This window comes from Cynocephalus volans, chromosome 5, assembly GCF_027409185.1.
Source record: "Cynocephalus volans isolate mCynVol1 chromosome 5, mCynVol1.pri, whole genome shotgun sequence".
NCBI classification, from domain to species: domain Eukaryota; kingdom Metazoa; phylum Chordata; class Mammalia; order Dermoptera; family Cynocephalidae; genus Cynocephalus; species Cynocephalus volans.
The window spans coordinates 143,706,913-143,724,224 of NC_084464.1; the positions used below are offsets into that span (position 1 = coordinate 143,706,913).

At 40.0% G+C, this 17,312-nt stretch overlaps 1 protein-coding gene across 1 annotated transcript in view; it reads left to right on the forward strand.

Annotated features, from left to right (window-relative positions):
• The window catches only part of STX11 (syntaxin 11), a 41,231-nt gene extending 26,827 nt beyond the window's left edge, over positions 1-14,404 (forward strand). The window contains exon 2 of the mRNA XM_063097957.1: positions 12,846-14,404. Within this exon, the coding sequence (XP_062954027.1) occupies positions 12,851-13,714 (864 nt within the window). The 5' untranslated portion in view covers positions 12,846-12,850 and the 3' untranslated portion in view covers positions 13,715-14,404. The remainder of the gene's footprint in view (positions 1-12,845) is intronic.
• The last annotated feature ends 2,908 nt before the right edge of the window (positions 14,405-17,312 follow it).

Consider the following 17,312-nt stretch of genomic DNA (forward strand, 5'->3'; position numbering starts at 1 on the left):
GGTGCTGTGTGTAGCAGCTGACGCAGGAGTTCTGATGATGCTACCGTGCTGCTTACTTACCCTGAATGGAACATTTTTCACTGTATTAAAGGTATGTCATATTTTTTTTCTGTTAAGAACTCATGTGCGAATAATTGTTAGAAAATACTTACTTGTAGCACATATATTCAGAGTCAGGAGCAATGGTGATGCCAGACAACCACAGATTGTCCACATAGGTGGCTGAGATAGTGACACCTTTGCTTTCTGATGGTTCAGTGCATACAGACTTTGTTTCATGCACAAAATTATTGAAAACATTGTACAAAACTACCTTCAGGCGATGTGTATAAGGTACATATGAAACATAAGTGAATGTTGTGTTTAGACTATGGTTCCATCCCTAATATATCTTATTATGTGTATACAGGTATTCTAAAATCTGAAAAAATCTGAAATTTGATAAACTTCTGGTCCCAAGCATTTCAGGTAAAGCATACTCCACCTGTATTGTTCCCCTGTGATCACAGATGAGATGCGAAATAAACTCTTATAGTGCAAGTGCACTGTTTGTATGAATAGTTACTGAATCTACATTAGTTATATGAGTGGGTTAAAATCATTTGAATAGATGATAACAGGTAGCATATAGAGAGGGTTTACTCTCTGCCGGGTACTAATCTAAACTTTTCATGGATTACCTCATTTAAGCCTCTTCACCATCCTATGACATAGGTATTTATACATGATGAGGACCAGGTATAGACAAGGTGGCTTACAAAGAAATGTGACATAACAGAGGCTTGAAAAGCACTTTTCTGATAGAAATTGCACTCATCGTGAGAACTGGCCTCTCTCACTGCTAGGACCCCCGAAACCAGAGAGGAAGCCCAGGCAAGGCCTGGTAGTGGCAGGGGTGGGGTCTGAATATGTCTCCATCTGTCTCCCCAGGCTGACCTCTTCCCACTCTCACATGCTTGCTTCCCTGAGTACATGTGGAACTTTAAGCAGATCCTATAGCTCTGAAAACATTGCTCTTAATATTCTGAAGCGTTAGTAAGGCCACAATCAACTTCTGACATGCCTTAGAAGCCTACTTCACATCCCATAAATTTTGTTCTTTTTAGTATGGTGGCAAGAAATGTCTCTTATCCAGTCTGATGACAAAGGAAGGTTTGGGACATGGTGGCAGAGTTGTGTTGTGTGGCAAGTCACACTGTGCCTACCTAGTACTCTTCATTTTGGTTATCTGAATGACAGACTTGTGACACACTTAAAATTATCCACCTCCAGTTTGAAACTGGCTTTTCGAGTTCTCCAAACCTCTTATGAGACTGAGACTCAGCCAAGGTTAAAACTGCCAAGTATCTCTGTGCTGTCCTCACCCCACTGCTGGAGAACTCTTGCTTAACATACAGCATTAGCAAACAGCTTGTGCAGAGCCTTTTTTGGAGGCTGCTTGTGTGTGCGATTATCTTATTTTAGCTTCTTTTTTTCCCCCTCCTCACCATGATTATGACCACAACTCTCAAAAGGAAAGGAAGGGTTGTCCTCAGATATCCTAAGGAACATGTACTTTTTTTCTTATGTGTATTCTTTATATGAGTTTTTACATACAATATGAATAGAATATCATAAATGTATATTGAGTTAATGTATATTGAGCCAAGGTATATAATTTAAGCCATGATCATTGAATAGGTGACATACGTCGTGACTGTTATTTGGTACATGCTGTTTATGTTTGCATTTTAAAATTTTATCAGGTTAGCCGGTTAGCTCAGTTTGCTAGAGCACAGCCTTGTAACACTAAGGTCAAGGGTTTGGATCCCTGTACTGGCCAGCCCCTAAATAAATAAATAAATAAAATAAAGTTGTAGCAATAGATTTTGTTTTAAATGCATGAGAATTTACTTTCCAAAAATGATGGATTATCCATGATTCATGTCAGCCTCCTAGTTCCTCTTTAAAGAAGGATACACAAAAGTGGCACAGAGAAACCCCAAGAGGGGTGTATCAGTTAGCTTTGTCAGTATAACCACCCACCCCCAAATAATTTATTTCTCATGATTGTGAGGATTAAATGAGATAATCCATGTGACAGTACCTGGCAGATAGTAAGCACTGGGTAGTTCTTCCACTGGTCTCACCTGGGCTCGGCCATGCAGCTGTCATGGAGGGCCAGCTGGGGGTTGGCCTCTCTCTCCATGTGGTCCTCATCCTCCAGGAGGCTAGTGCCTGCTTCCTCACATGGTACTTTCAGTGTTCCCAGAAGTAAGAGAGGGCAAGCCCCAATGTGCTGGCATTATTCAAGCCTCTGCTCATGCCGTGTTTTCTCCTGTCCTCTCAGTCAAAGCAGATTCAAAGGACAGAGAAATCAATACCACTTCTTGATGGGAGATACTGCTAAAAATTTGTGGCCATTTTTTTGTAAGCAAGTATAGTCACCTTGGCAAAAATTACATTTCTTCTGCAAGAAAAATATGCTCACCCCCATCCTAGGATTCCCAAAGGTCTCCTCTGGTTATGCCATTAGCCGCTAATGCCTCTTATCCCTGACTGGCATCAGATCTAGATGCAGATGAAACTCTTCAGATGCAATCCTCTTGATTCTGAGACAATGAGCTGAAAAGACAAGCTGTCTCCCCCCTCCACGCCCAACAGATACGTAATGATAAAATAGGGAGAAGATAACCAAAATAGACATTCCATTAAAAGAAAAGCCACAAACAGGATACAAATAACAACCACTGGTCCATAGCATCTCTATCAGGTGCATGTTGCTGGGTGCCCCTCCTCCTGGGACAGGCAGTGTTTCTGGATTAGGACCCTGTTCTGCTCCGAGGAAGTGGCTCACTGGTTTCTAATTCTCCAAGCTCTTGGCTCTACCCTCTGAAAGAGATGGCTTATTTTTGCTTCTAAATAGCTTCCTTGGCCTGGCTCCTGCTCATAGAAAGTTTGGGACCCACAGGCCTCTTTTGCTTTGAAAGACCCCTGTTTCTTTTAGGCCAGACTTTTGTGTTTGTCAGTAAAAGTATCTTAAAACTTTGTGGGTTTCCTAAGAATTCGACTAGGCTCCATGCCCCTACAACTTGCATCTACAACTGTTTTCAGGTCATACCTCTATCTACTTTGGGGCTGAGTGCTAGGAGATGAGACCACACTTTTAAGAGTCTTAGAGCCCCTTTTGTCTAGCTGAGAAGGTCTACTAGGTACCACATTAAATTTTAAAAAGGTCTTGGGCTGGCCCTGTGGCTAACTCGGGAGAGTGTGGCGCTGGTAGCGCCGAGGCCGCGGGTTCGGATCCCATATAGGGATGGCGGGTGCGCTCACTGGCTGAGCGTGGTGTGGATGACGCTGAGCTGAGGGATGCGATCCCCTTACCGGTCAAAAAAAAAAAAAAAGGTCTTTACTCTGAGGCCATTTCTTACTTCGAGAATGTTTTCTTCCAGTTGAAGAGACTGGAGAGGTAAAAAAGGTTTTATTTTCCAATCTTGTGAGTTCCAGCTCCTCTTTATTTTCTCTAAATAATGCTTATAATTAGACAATTCAATTTCTAGCTCATCTCTCTCTTGCAGAACCTTATATGTAGCTAGAATCCTTCAGTTAACCCTTTCAACATTCTGTCTGAAGATTCTTGCAGCTAGATCCAAAATTCATTATGTACATTTTCAATTTTTCATGCTGCCGCAGGCATCAGTATTACCAGTGGTTTTGCTACTACACAACATGGGTTGCCTTTCCCCTGACTGTGGGAACAGTTTTCTCGCCACTTTTTCAGCATCCCCTAACAGTCTGCATGCCACCAGCCCAGTTTTTGTTAATAGTTTCCTTGCTGCTTTTCATCTGCTCTCTGGGCCCAAAGCCAATGCTGAATATTTTAGGTTTTTGATATGGCAGCGTGCCACTTCTAGTTACCAATTTCTGTATTGGTTAGCGTTTGCTGTGTAAGAAACTGCTACCCATCTTAGTGATTTAAAAAACAATGATTCAGTATCCCTCATGGTTTTGTTGATTGGCTGAGCAGTCTTCCATTGATCTCTTGTGGGTTCATGTTTGCTCATTTAGTGGGTGAGCCGGGGGCTGTGCTCAGCTTGGATTACTGAGACAGCTGGGCCTCATCCTCCTGCAGGCCAGCCCAGGCTTCTTCATATAGTTGCATTGGGGTTCCCAGTTGCAAGCCCTTTTGCGCAAGGGCTTTTCAAACTTCTGCTTTGCATCATTTTACCAGTGTCTCATTGGCCAAGGCAAGTCCCAGTCTCATGGCTGCATCCAAATTTCAGGAGTTGACAAATAGTCTGTACCTCTTGATCAGAGTAGCTGCAAAGAATGTGTAGTTAAAAAAAAAAAAAAAGTAGCCTTTCACAAAGACTATGTATAAATGTGGGGGGAAAGAATGGGTGACTTAGGAGGTTGGGTCAAGAAAGTAGGGTGTGAATTGATGGTTATAATATCACAGAAATAATCTAACAATTCTGGGCTCGCTGGTTACCTTACTTGGTTAGAGTCCACCACTCACTTGGTGGTGTTATAACACAAGGTCAGGGGCTTGGATCCCTGTACTAGCCAATCCCCCAACCCCCTAAAAATCTAACAATTCACTGCTTTCATAGTTCAGATATTATCTGGTACTAAAATAGTAAAATTGATAGCTACATTTATTGAAGTCCTAATATATGCCACACTCATGAAAATGCTTTACAAATGTTAAATTGTATTGCTATAAATGTCTATTCCATAAGAATTTTTCTCCTTTACTAATAATTCTGTTTCCATTATTATTTGTAGATTACTTAAATAAAATGAATTTCTCCTTCTTCATCTTTAAAATTAAGGCATTGTGCAAGATCATTATTGCAGTCTTTTTCTGCTCCCACCTTCTTTGATTTTACTTAACATGGCTATTGGATTGATTGAGAAGGGAACATGATGAGTAGCTGCCCCTTACCCACCTGATTTCCATGCCAATTGAGAAATAAAAAAGAAAAAGTTGTCAGAGGCCACCTTTGTTACTAATAAATACAAGGTTGGAGGGATGTGACTTACATCTGTGGAGAACTGTGCTTTATGACTCTAAACCCAGAATTAGATGGACTTACCCTCCCTGGTAGTACTGCCAGAGCTCATCTCTGCCATCCCCATCCAGGAACAGAGCAGAAGAGACCACAGGTTCTCCGTGGTAACCCACTTCCAAGAGAAGGAGAGAAGAGTCTGGGCTGCCACAATTTCTCCTTCCAGATTCACCAACCAGATAAACGACTCTATGCCCCATGGCAAGAGGAGGTGGAGAGAGGTGCCTACAGGGCAAGAAACGTCAGGGCGGGAAGTGTGTTTCATCTCAACAACAGTAACACCACACCCCCTCACCTCTTCCCACAGCGTCTATGCAGGATTGAGTGGAAAGGGCACGGACAGAGGACCTGGACAGATATGAATTTAAATCCCAGCCTTTTCTCACTTACTCACTAGGTGATTTGGATAAAGAACTTAACTTTGCTGGACCCAGTTATTAGCAAACTGAAAATTATGCTAGCCTCCTCACAAGGGTAATGTGAAGATTTTTGGTGGCTTATATATCCATTGCCCAGCACAATGACTGGCTCACAGTGGACACTCAGTTTGTCCCTGACATTGGTTTTCCCTTGCTTGCTTTATGTAGCAGAGTTGATTTTGGAGGACTGCTGACCATATTTAGCTTACCATTATTCAATGCTTGCTTATCTCATTTGTTAGCCCAACCGCAGTCTGTAGGGAGAGTGGGAAGACTGTCAGTGGTCGTATGTGGAGGTAACTGAGGTAGAGTTTGACATTTTAACCCCAAGGAAAGAGAAATGTTTTAAAGCAAACAGAGCTACATCACCATACAGTTCAAAGATGTTGGTAATGACCACCTGAGTCATCAATAAATTGTGTCAAATGTCCTGTCTTTAAGGAAGCTATGAAGTGTGTCAATGCATTTTAGAAGAGGATTTCCAACAAAAATGAGTGAATATTTTTGACATTTGAAGGAAGAAACCAGTTATTGTAAAAGTCACTACATGGAAAAACCTCTTTCATTAATGATGTTAAATAACTCAGATATTTCTGCACCTCATGTGAAAAATGGCAGCCAAATTTAATAAGTTGTTTCTTCCTTGGGGAATTTAAGAGGCATAACCAGGCAACAAGATTACAATAAGTGGCTTGAAGGACATTGTTTAAGAGAAATGGGAACAGGAAAAGGAATGTAAAAATTCTGTGGGATTTTTCTTACCTGGTATTAGGAGTTGGAAAAGAAAAGGCCATCCATGATTCGGGAAACTCCATTGATTTCTCCTTTTAAAGGTACTCCATGGGGTAGTTATGACTAAAAAGGCATTAATTAAAGGTATGTACATTTCCAAACTGGGCTCAGAATTTATCTCCCATTATTTTTTTTTCTGTAAAGATCTATTCTGTATTTTCCAGCCAAAAGTTTGCTTCACATCCCAGAGCCAAAGCCAAATCAGATATAAGTGTGGCAACAACTGTTTTAGTTTGCAAATACTAACATAGATAAGAGTAGAAAAACTGGTACAGATGACTTGAACCTTGACCCTCAAGTGCTCCTCTCTTTACTTTCTCCTGTAAAAGTTCTACCATTTCCTTTTATTGTTTCTGTGCACCTCACAGTAAAACTCACAAGTATCTCCAAGTATCTGTGTTTTGTAATTTCACAGAGTTAATAATTTTGTGGACTTCTGGAAATTTGTGGCGACTTACTGCCTGATTGAGGGTTCCAACAACTGCAACGTTACAGTATGGGGAAACTCTGATATGAAGAAATTTACATGGGAAAGAGAGTAGGCGTTTCAATGGTGAAAATTTTTTCATGTGTCAATTCAGATCTGGGTTCCTAGATGCTGGTAATTGTTCCAAATATAAAACTTCAATTAGGGGATAAGTTCCATATAATACTAAAGATTTTGGAAACCTTTTTCAGGAGGTTTGGGACAAAGAAGCTAGAGTAGTTTTGCAGATTACAGATGGGCTCTCAAGTCACACTTTGGGGATTCATATCTCAGATCCACATTTATTAACTGTGTGACTAGGCAAATTGCTTAAACTCAGGTCTCAAGTTTTCTCACCTGTAAACTGGGGATGATGATAATACATCATAGGGATAAATGAGTATCTGCACATTACTTAGTACTGTGTTTGGCACATTACAAATGCTTAATAAATATTAGCTGTAGAGAAGAATGTATGTAATCTGTACAGGAGTAGCTGCTTTGATTTCTAGTGGATTTCTACAGAGCGCATCTGAAAGCATATTTGGCTGTTTATTGACTGCCTTCTTCTGTTCACAGGTTAGCAGAAAATTCCAATTGAGGGAAGTGAAAAGTGAAAGTGTCAGGGTGTATCAAATAAGAAGAGTGGTTAAAAAGTGGAGTCTGTCAGCTCTTTTAGATTAGATACCATAAGAAAAGCCTGAGTGTGAGTAAGTGTGTACTTTAGCTCCAATTGAAACAAAAATGCTAAACTTTCTGAACTTACATTAAAGCAGAATGAAATCTAAAGTATTTCTTTGTCATAAATACAAGAAGGAAGGCCCTTGCATGCTTTTGGATTTGTGTCCCTCCTGTAATCTACAAGCTGATCTCCATAGTTAGCCTCACTCGATTTCATTTGTGCCTTTTTCTGCCTGCAATGTGTATTCCTATGTCTGACGTTTCTTTGTATTAGGTATAATTTCTTTAATGTATATATTAGTTTGCTAGGGTTGCCATAGCAAAGTACCACGGACTGGGTGGCTTAAACAGCAGAAATTTATTTTCCCACAATTCTAGAATCTAAAAGTCTGAGATCAAGGCAAGCTTGGTTTCTTCTGAGGCCTGTCTCCTTGGCTCGCAACTGGTCTCCTTCTCTCTGTGTCTTCACGTGGTCCTTCCTCTGATTGCACGTCTGTGTCCAAATTTTCTCTTCTTATAAGGACACCAGTCCTATTGGATTAGGGCCCACCCTAAAGGCCTCATTTTAATGTAACGATCTTATCTCCAAATACAGTCACATTCTGAGATGGAGCTTTCACATATGAATTTGGGGGGCGAAGGGAAGCATGTATGGGGAACACGATTCAGCCCATAACAGTGTGTGAACATTTTTTTTTTCTTGTTCCCCTTAGAGTAAGTAGGCACACAGCCTCTCCTTTATGATCAGGAATATGACTGTATATTGTGTTTATAAATGGTTCCCTTAGAGGCAAGTAAGGAGCAATGATTTCCATGGTCGTTATTTGTAGCATCCAGCATGTCGGTTATTCATGTATTTATCACCCCACTCATTGATCTTTTGAGGCAGGTAGACACCTACTTTCTGAATCTTTTCTTCCTGTCGTGACAGAAAATTTCAAGATTTTATGTGCTAAATACATTAGGCTCTCCCCAGTAAGGTCTAGGTCCCAGTGGCCAGCCTATTTAGCTAATAGAGGGTTGCCGTTCCTCATGGTTCACTGTGAATGCTGTGAGAGAATTTATTCATGTACCCGGGTGTGTCTCATAATAGAAAAGCTCAGTCTTCAATACTGTTCATACTCCCCTTTGGTCAGTGCCTGAAACAAGCATAGTTGTCCATCCTAAGATGAAGAGGTTGGGATAAAGCATGACATTTTTGCATTCTTTACTGTTTGGGCTTCATAGACTGTTTTCATGCTATACTTGACTGAGAGTGAGTTCTCAGTTGACCTTGATTTCTTTTCAAGCCTCCATCCTGAGGAGGCAGAAGGCAGCGCATATGAAAGCCACCAGCTCTCTAGTGAGGAGAGAAGCCAGTAGCTACCCTTTCCTTCCCTATTAATTGTTTGCTCATCGAGGCTGCCCCCACCTTGGATACTATAAACTCTCCAGAACTGCGTGATATTCATGACTGAAAACTGTCACCATATCTATGGAATGGGTCACGAATTTGGGAGCAAATCATCCTAGAACTACTGATCATCCTAGAGGTCATTCTAGACCTACTTAATCAGAAACTCTAGGGGCCCAGGCATCTGTAATGTTTGAAGCTCTCCAGATGATCCTATGGCCTCCCAAACACTGAGAGCCACGGAGCTTCCGTCACTTCTTTGTTCTTTTGTTTTCTCTAGCGTAAAATTTTATTGCTCAATGAGAGAAGGCTTAAGCCTTCCTTCCTTCCCTGTCGGATCTAGTTTTCCTTTCCTTCCCTGTTGGATCTAGTTTTCAGGACAGATTATATGCATGCCTCAAAAGAAAATTAGAAAGCAGAAGCAGATTCTGGTAGTTGGTTGTAAATTTTCTTTTGAATTCTTCACCTCCATGTGAATCAAAGCAAAACTTATTTTCACAACTTCATGAATACAATTTTCCAAAATTTATTACATTATCATTTATCACAGTGAAACAGAAAGGTTAATGGAATTGATTTTTCTTTCTCATTTACCATATTCCCTTTTAAGGATCTCATTGTGCAGAATCAAGCTACTGCGTGTGTAACTTATTTTGATTGTCTTTTTGGGCCCACTTATATATTCATATTTTGGCATAACTTCAGCAAGAGATACATTTTTAAACTTTTTGGAGATATTCTTAGAAATAGCAACCTCTTTAGTTGACTTTATGTTGTAGTTTTCCTAATGATTGCTCTCTCGTAACTAGGAGACCTAGAAGACTTGCTAGGTCAGTGGGACCCACTTATTTGGGGCTGGGCTGGATCAGGAAAGATGGACAGAAGGGCATGGTGAAGGAAGGCCTCCTTCTTGTCTACACCTCTATAGAGAATCTTTACTTTTCCTGTACCCTTTTTTCTCTCTCTTTACCAGATTATGGACTTAGGCCTTCAAATGAGCTTAGGCTGTCACCTGATTTAGGACCTGTAACTTTATGGTTGTTAGGTCTTGAGAAGGAATGACTATCCCCAAACATCTTCCAAGACCACTTTCTATATGGTTAAATTGGCCTTTGCTGTTCACATTGTGACTGCAATGATTTCCCCAAATAGCTTTTTCTGGCATTAAGAGAGGAATATAGAACATAGATCTGTCTAGGACTAGTGGCATACCTACAAACAGATCCCTCATGTCCTGGTGTGTGGCACTGTCCCTTAATCACTCATTACCTTCCATTGTAGGGCCTCATAAGGCTTGGCCAACACGCAAGGAAGGCACCTCTCACCTATTCTAGCTTCATTCATCGAAGTTAATCCATTTCATTTCATCCACCTGTTGCATAGTAGAATACGTTGGGCACTAATTTAAGCAGATGGGTACGACTCAGCTCCATGCTCGCTCGCTAATGTACTTTCCCCAGGTAGCATAAGGTGTTAACCTGACTGTAATGCATGCACCTTAAAGAAGGAGCTAAGAAGTTAGACTTTGAACAAACACGATTTATAGTGTTGTGGGGTTTTAATTATGAAATCAACATATATAAAATTTTTGGAAAATACAGAAAAGCTCAAGGAAGTAATTAAAACCATCTATAATTTCACAACTCCAAGAAAACTCCTATTAACATTTTGATGTATTATTCAAGTCTTTGTTTCAGAATATGTGTGTGGTGTAATGCCCCATATTTTTTTTCTCTTTACCTACTTTTTCTACCTAAGAGAGATTAGATATTAGATATTAGATAGCCTTCTAAACTCTGTGATTGATGTCGCAGCCAGTACTTCATTATTGTGCATTTAAATTATTTCTGAATCTCTGTAAAAACAATGTGGTGATGAAAATATTTACAGCTGTGAGCGTCACACACCTTTGCACATACCTTTAAAATAAATGTACATAGGTCAAAACAAATGCACACTTGAAAAACTTTCTTTACATATTGCTAAGCTGTCCACCAGAAGGGTTCTGTCAATTTACCCTCCTATCAGCATTTTTTGAGAGTTCCCAGAATTCTTACCCATTTAAAAAAATTATTATTTGTTAAAAAATTCCTGCTAACTTGGTGGGCAAAAAACAAACCAAAACAAAACAATCTGAGAAGTTTAATTTCTATTCCTTTGTTTAATAGTGAAGTCCTTTATGACTATACTTTTATACATTTGCTAGAGATAGTTTAGCATAGTGGTTAAGTGGTGCTATTCAGGAGCCTGATGTTCACTTTCTGGCAGCTTGGATAAATTCCTTAATCTCCCTATGTTCATACCTTGATAATGTCAGTGTCTACTTCCTGGAGTCTGTATGAAGACTTAAGATGGTGCCTAGAAAATAACAGGCATACAATAAGCATATTAGCTACTTTTATGTTCTCTGTCATTTATATTTCTTCTTATATTAATTACCTTTTCATTGTCTTTGGGCAAGTGGTTTTTTTGGGTAGTTTTTAAAAATACATATTAAGTATCATAACCCATTATCTGCCATAAGTTGCAATTTCTCTCCAATTTGTGGTTTGTCTTTAAATTTTTTTCAAAATGAGGAAATATTTGAATATCAAGAAATTCAGGCTGGGGGAAGGCATAGTTTTGGTCCGGAGTGGGTCTTTTTTCCACTTCTCAGTCATACTGCTAGGGAGTCACCTCCATTGTTGAAAAGGTCTAGTATTGATTTTAGTCACCAGAGAGCAGAAATGGCATTTTAAGCAGAATAACTTATATTAAAAATAACCATCATAGAATAAAACTTCTGCTTAATTTATGTAAATAATGATCATGGTAGCTGACAGGCCATGGCTAATATTTCACTATTTTCCATTTGTCACTAAATCCAACTTGTCAGCATTCCATTAATGGTGCTATAAAATTAATTACTTCAACCTGAAAGAAGCTTTTAATTTGAGATCAAGATCCTCGATAGATTGTATAGCCATTAAGTGCTTCTACTTTCCTCCTCTTTTCTGCAAATTATATAGTAGAAAGAGAATCTTTCTAGCCACAAAATCTTGTGTATAAGGGTAAAATGTTCCCTATTTTGGCAAATGTACATGCTACTAAAAATGAAAGTTTTTCACTTCACTGGAAAAAATATGGACATAGAGAACATTATTTTGCCTTGCAAAGCAAGGAAATTATCAGAACCACCTTTATAAAAACATGGAAATTCTGCTTGAACTGCCAACTTATTTCAAAAAGCTGTTAAACGTGGGTAAATATTGCTGCTTTGATGGGTGAGAGTGTTTTATATTATTGATACTAGGCAGCGTATAATTGAAATTTTCCATATGAAAGTTCTTTAAAAAGCAGTTTTGGTAACAATGCTTACCATTAGGGAATGATATTAGGGAGAGGAGTAAGGAAATCTCAACTTCCAAATTTTATACTTCTTTATTAGATTTCTGGTTTTGTTTTGTTTGTCATTGTTATTTTTCTTGAAGGATGTTTTACTTTTACAACTTTTTGAAGAGAAAAAAATTTAAACCATGATGTATATGTTACCGTAACTATTTTAAAAGTCATATTATGTGCAGGCGGGGATGCTCACCAGGGCTGAAAGTAGGCAACATTTAGTTTTGGCCCAAATTGACTTTGTAAGTTGACTTTCCTTATTTAAAAATCTTTATGTTTAGAAGTCTTTTTCTTCTTATTTTGCCTTTTTCTGTTCTTGCGATGATTGAAAAACATAAAGCAAGAAACAAATTGTTTCCCAATCTAAAATTTTAAATTTCTGATTGATTTCAGGGCGACTGTTATATTGAACTGCAGATGCCTATAGGCTATAAAACACAACTGTGTTCTTGCCTTTCAGTCTTATTACTTCTTTACTTGTAAGTAAAATGTCATAGAACATTTCGCTCCTTTAGTGCACTTATTACCTACATCCAAAAATAAAGAATTAGGAATGCCGTTCCAAATGCTGATCAAAAAAATGTTTATTCTAAACTTCAATCCCCTGCATGCAAATATTTGACTCTCGCTGGAGGAATTTAACCTCAGTATCTCTCTTGCAGGCAACATGAAGGACCGGCTAGCAGAACTTCTGGAGTTGTCCAAGCACTATGACCAGCAGTTCCCAGACGGGGACGATGACTTTGACTACCCCCACGAGGACATCGTGTTCGAGACGGACCACATCCTGGAGTCCCTGTACCGAGACATCCAGGACATTCAGGATGAAAACCAGCTGCTGACGGCCGACGTGAAGCGGCTGGGAAAGCAGAACGCCCGCTTCCTCACGTCCATGCGGCGCCTGAGCAGCATCAAGCGCGACACCAACTCCATCGCCAAGGCCATCAAGGCGCGGGGCGAGGGCATCCAGCGCAAGCTGCGCGCCCTGAAGGAGCAGAGCGAGGCCGCCGAGGCCCAGCAGGGGGCGCACTCGGCGGTGGCGCGCGTTGCGCGCGCGCAGTATGACGCACTCACGCGCCTGTTCCAGCGCGCCATGCACGAGTACAACCAGGCCGAGATGAAACAGCGCGAGAACTGCAAGATCCGCATCCAGCGCCAGCTGGAGATCATGGGCAAGGACGTCTCAGGCGACCAGATCGAGGACATGTTCGAGCAGGGCAAGTGGGACGTGTTCTCCGAGAACTTGCTGGCCGACGTGAAGGGCGCGCGGGCGGCCCTCAACGAGATCGAGAGCCGCCACCGCGAGCTGCTGCGACTCGAGGGCCGCATCCGCGACGTGCGCGAGCTCTTTCTGCAGATGGCCGTCGTGGTGGAGGAGCAGGCCGACACGCTCAATGTCATCGAATTGAACGTGCAGAAGACCCGCGAATACACCGGTCAGGCCAAGGCACAGATGCGCCAGGCCGAGCAGTACAAGAAGAAGAACCCCTGCCGGGCCATCTGCTGCTTCTGCTGCCCCTGCCTCCACTAGCCCGCTGGCCCGAGCCGCCACCGCCCGTCCCCAACGGGACCCGACCGGGACGCACACTGGGAAGGACCCCAAAGGCCGAGCCCCCTGCCCCGGGGTGGGAGGTTCCCAGCTCCTCACGGAACTTAGTCTTCAGAGGAAGAAGAAACGGGAGGTTCCAAGATTCCAGCCCAGCTCACGCTTGCAGAGATGGTTGATGCCATCCAAGAGTCCTTGTGTAAAGACAGAGTCCTACTGAAGCTGTGGGAGGTCCTTATGTGACACAGGGCACTCTTACCCTCTTAACGGAAGCTGAATAAGGAACTGATGTTGTATCTGACTGTGGCCTAAGTGTCCCAAGGCATGCCTCCTGGTGAAAACTAAAGGAGAAAGTCAATTTTGCATCTACTAATAGTATGCATTTATCATCAAAACTTAAATTCATTCACATTGTCCTGAAAGTTCCTTGAGTCTGTCAATTTCGAGTGAAATTGGCCGCGGGAAAATCTATGCCTTTCATTTCTGATTCTGCATCTGGCTTATGCTATGTGATTCCCCCACTTCCCCACCTTCGCCATAGACCTTTCTGCTCACCTCCCCTACTTACTAAAATCACATGGAACACTTACTATTTCCTTATCTCTTTCACTTTTGATATCTTCCACCAGAGTATATTTTGAGATTATTTTTCCAGATATTTTTAAGCACTGAATATTGAACAAGCACTCAAATTAAAGTATATATCAGTCACATTTTTTGTATTCTTCACAGTTAAAAATTATTTAAAGTTTATCTTTTTACTTGATTACATATGCATATATGTAAACGTCAAATACTAATATTCACTAAAGCATGTACATAATGACCAATTGGCTTTACTTTTGTAAGTATGGTATGTAAATATCAAGGAAAACACTTTCTCTCACTACTGGTGTTGGTTTGCTTGTTTTGAGTTTATCTCACTCTGGTCTGCACCTTCATAGTTCAGATTGGGTCAAAACTTTATTGTGAACAACTCTGCATTGGTTATGGTGGTAAAGACAAGTGATGAAGGGTGAAAATGAATACAGAACTAGAGATAATAATGTAATATTCTTGGGAATACCACTTTTGTTTTACTGTGGACCATTTCATTCATTCATTGAAATGGAGTAATTTAAAATAAAATAATCTTGTTTTCAAGTAAGCTTAATAAACATTACATTATAAATATACTTATATATCTGTGTCTTAACTGTTTAAATCTGTTTACTTTTTCAATTACTATTAAAATTGTTTTTTCTTCTAGCTACTTGAGGCTGCAACATCTGGATGGAACTCTGAGTAAATGGAAAAAAATGAAAAACTCAAATGATTCACTGGAGGTTAGCAACATCATCAGGTTTTAGAGATTTGGTTTTTTCACTTGCAAACTTTGTAATGCCCTTAGCCACATATACCATGTTTCCGGTCTTTCTTCTGAGTCAACTCTTAACTCTTCCTACTCATTATTTAATACATGAGCAAGTTTAGTTAGCGGTCCTATTTCTCAGGTCCTTGCAGGTGGCAGAATTTTAAAAGGAGTAGAAAGAGGAGTATGTGAACTCTTTGGGGCATGCTGCCTGAACTGCTTATGACCTGGAAAATCTAGCCTTATATCTAATTTTAATTTCATGGTTAAATAGGAGAATTGTGGAAACATTCCCACCATGCTCTTCTCAGATTTCTCCCTATTTCTTTCTCAGCTAACTGCGGGGATATGTTTCACCTTTGATTTAATTCCCTTTCAAAAAAAAAAAAAAAAGAAAGAAAAAAGTCTTTACACAGCTCCATTGCCATGTTTTCATGATAAAGAAAAGATATTGTAAATAGAGACCACCAGCTAGTTTCCACAAGACAGAATAGTTTATGAATTTGATTTGTTTAAACCCAGAAAACATTTTCTTTGCTTAGAACCATCATAAAAGTAAATGGGTTTTCAGGCTCTGTGTATTTTTTAATTCCCCACATTTTACATTGGAGAATTAGGTGAAGACTACACTTTGCTGTACTAAGAGAATGAATGTGACCTGTTGCCAATGGAAAGGTGAGACGTTTACTTTCTGCTGTAATCATTCAAGTGTGGCATGGTGGATAATAGTTCAGATTTCGGACCCCACTGCTGGGGTTTAAATCCTGACTCTGCCACATACTAGCTGGATGACTTGGGCATGTTAATTAACCTAACCTCTCTGTGCCTCAGTTTCCTTATTTGTAAAATGGGGATATTGGTATCTACCTCATAGAGTTGTGAGAAATAAATGACTAAATCTGTAAAAAGCGTTTAGAACAGTGCCTGACACATGTCAAGTGCTTTGTTCATTACTCTTGTTCTGACATAGTTTTCTCTTAGACTGAGAGAGCTGTTTAGTGATCCAAGTAAATTAATAGTTGTTAACTTTGGAGGTAAGATAAAGGCTTATTCTTCTGTTAATAGTCTTTAATAACACAGAATAAAGAAACCAAGACACTATCTTCTCTGAATATTAGGGATTTTCTTCCTACAATGAAAAAACTTTTCCTCATGGTATTTCTATTCCTTTGCATATCCAAACATGTTCTGAAGAAGAAATGAGACGTGCCACCAAAAATGGGTAAGCAGGATATAGCTGTTCTGCTCAATTTGGCAGGTGATGTCTCCTGATTCTTCCCAAGTTGTGAGTCAGAAAGTCACCGAAGGAGTTCTGGGAAGTTGGATCATAGACCTGTTGGCCTATCCTGCATCCTACCCTGTCCCCCAAAGCCCTTGATGGCTCTGACTGCCATGGCAAGCGGTTGGTGACATGCTGGCTTTTTCCTTTGGAAAGGGTGCTCCAGTGCTACCAAGAGATGCTGTAGTGTTTGCTTTATCCAATCCCATGATGCGCACTTGGCAAACTCTGAAAGGTGACTTTGGGTAAGACGAAGACCTTGCGGCAATTCTGCAAATTTCATATGTTAATGTCATTTCTTACGAAATGAAAGAACCAATCACAAAGAACAATGAAAACTTCAGGGGCTAAAGGTGGAATCTTTTAAAACTATTGCAACATATTGGTGACTACTTCCAACCTAACTAAATGTCAAGCCTCACAGCCACAGCCAAGCCATGGATTACAGGTGGTGACAACTCCAGGAAAATCATGAATAGGAAAGATGCTCACCTAGGATGCATTGGTACCCAGGATAATATGAGTTAGAATTTTAAAAAGCTGATCATTCAAAAATGTTTGAACTGTGACTTAAAAGGAGTAATTTTATGACCTTTTATAACAACTTGGAAAGAGAACAATGCTATTTTCATACCAATGCCCTTATATTTACTCAAAAACAGTCTCAATGCTTTATAGTTAAATGTCATATGCAAATATTTTTTGGGCTCTACCATATAAAGTTCCTATCTTGACAGGAAACTACTGAAGATTGTGAGATTGTGTATAGCTTAAAAATAATCAAATGTGGTAACTATAGTCTTGGTTTTTAATGTATAAATCCTACCATTCTATTTTCTATTATCAGACCTATTTTTACTCCTTTCTTTATAATATGCAAAGTATCTCCAACTGCAGCATGCAATTCATTCATTTGTAATCAAGATGATAGTTTAAAACATCTAGTTGTAATC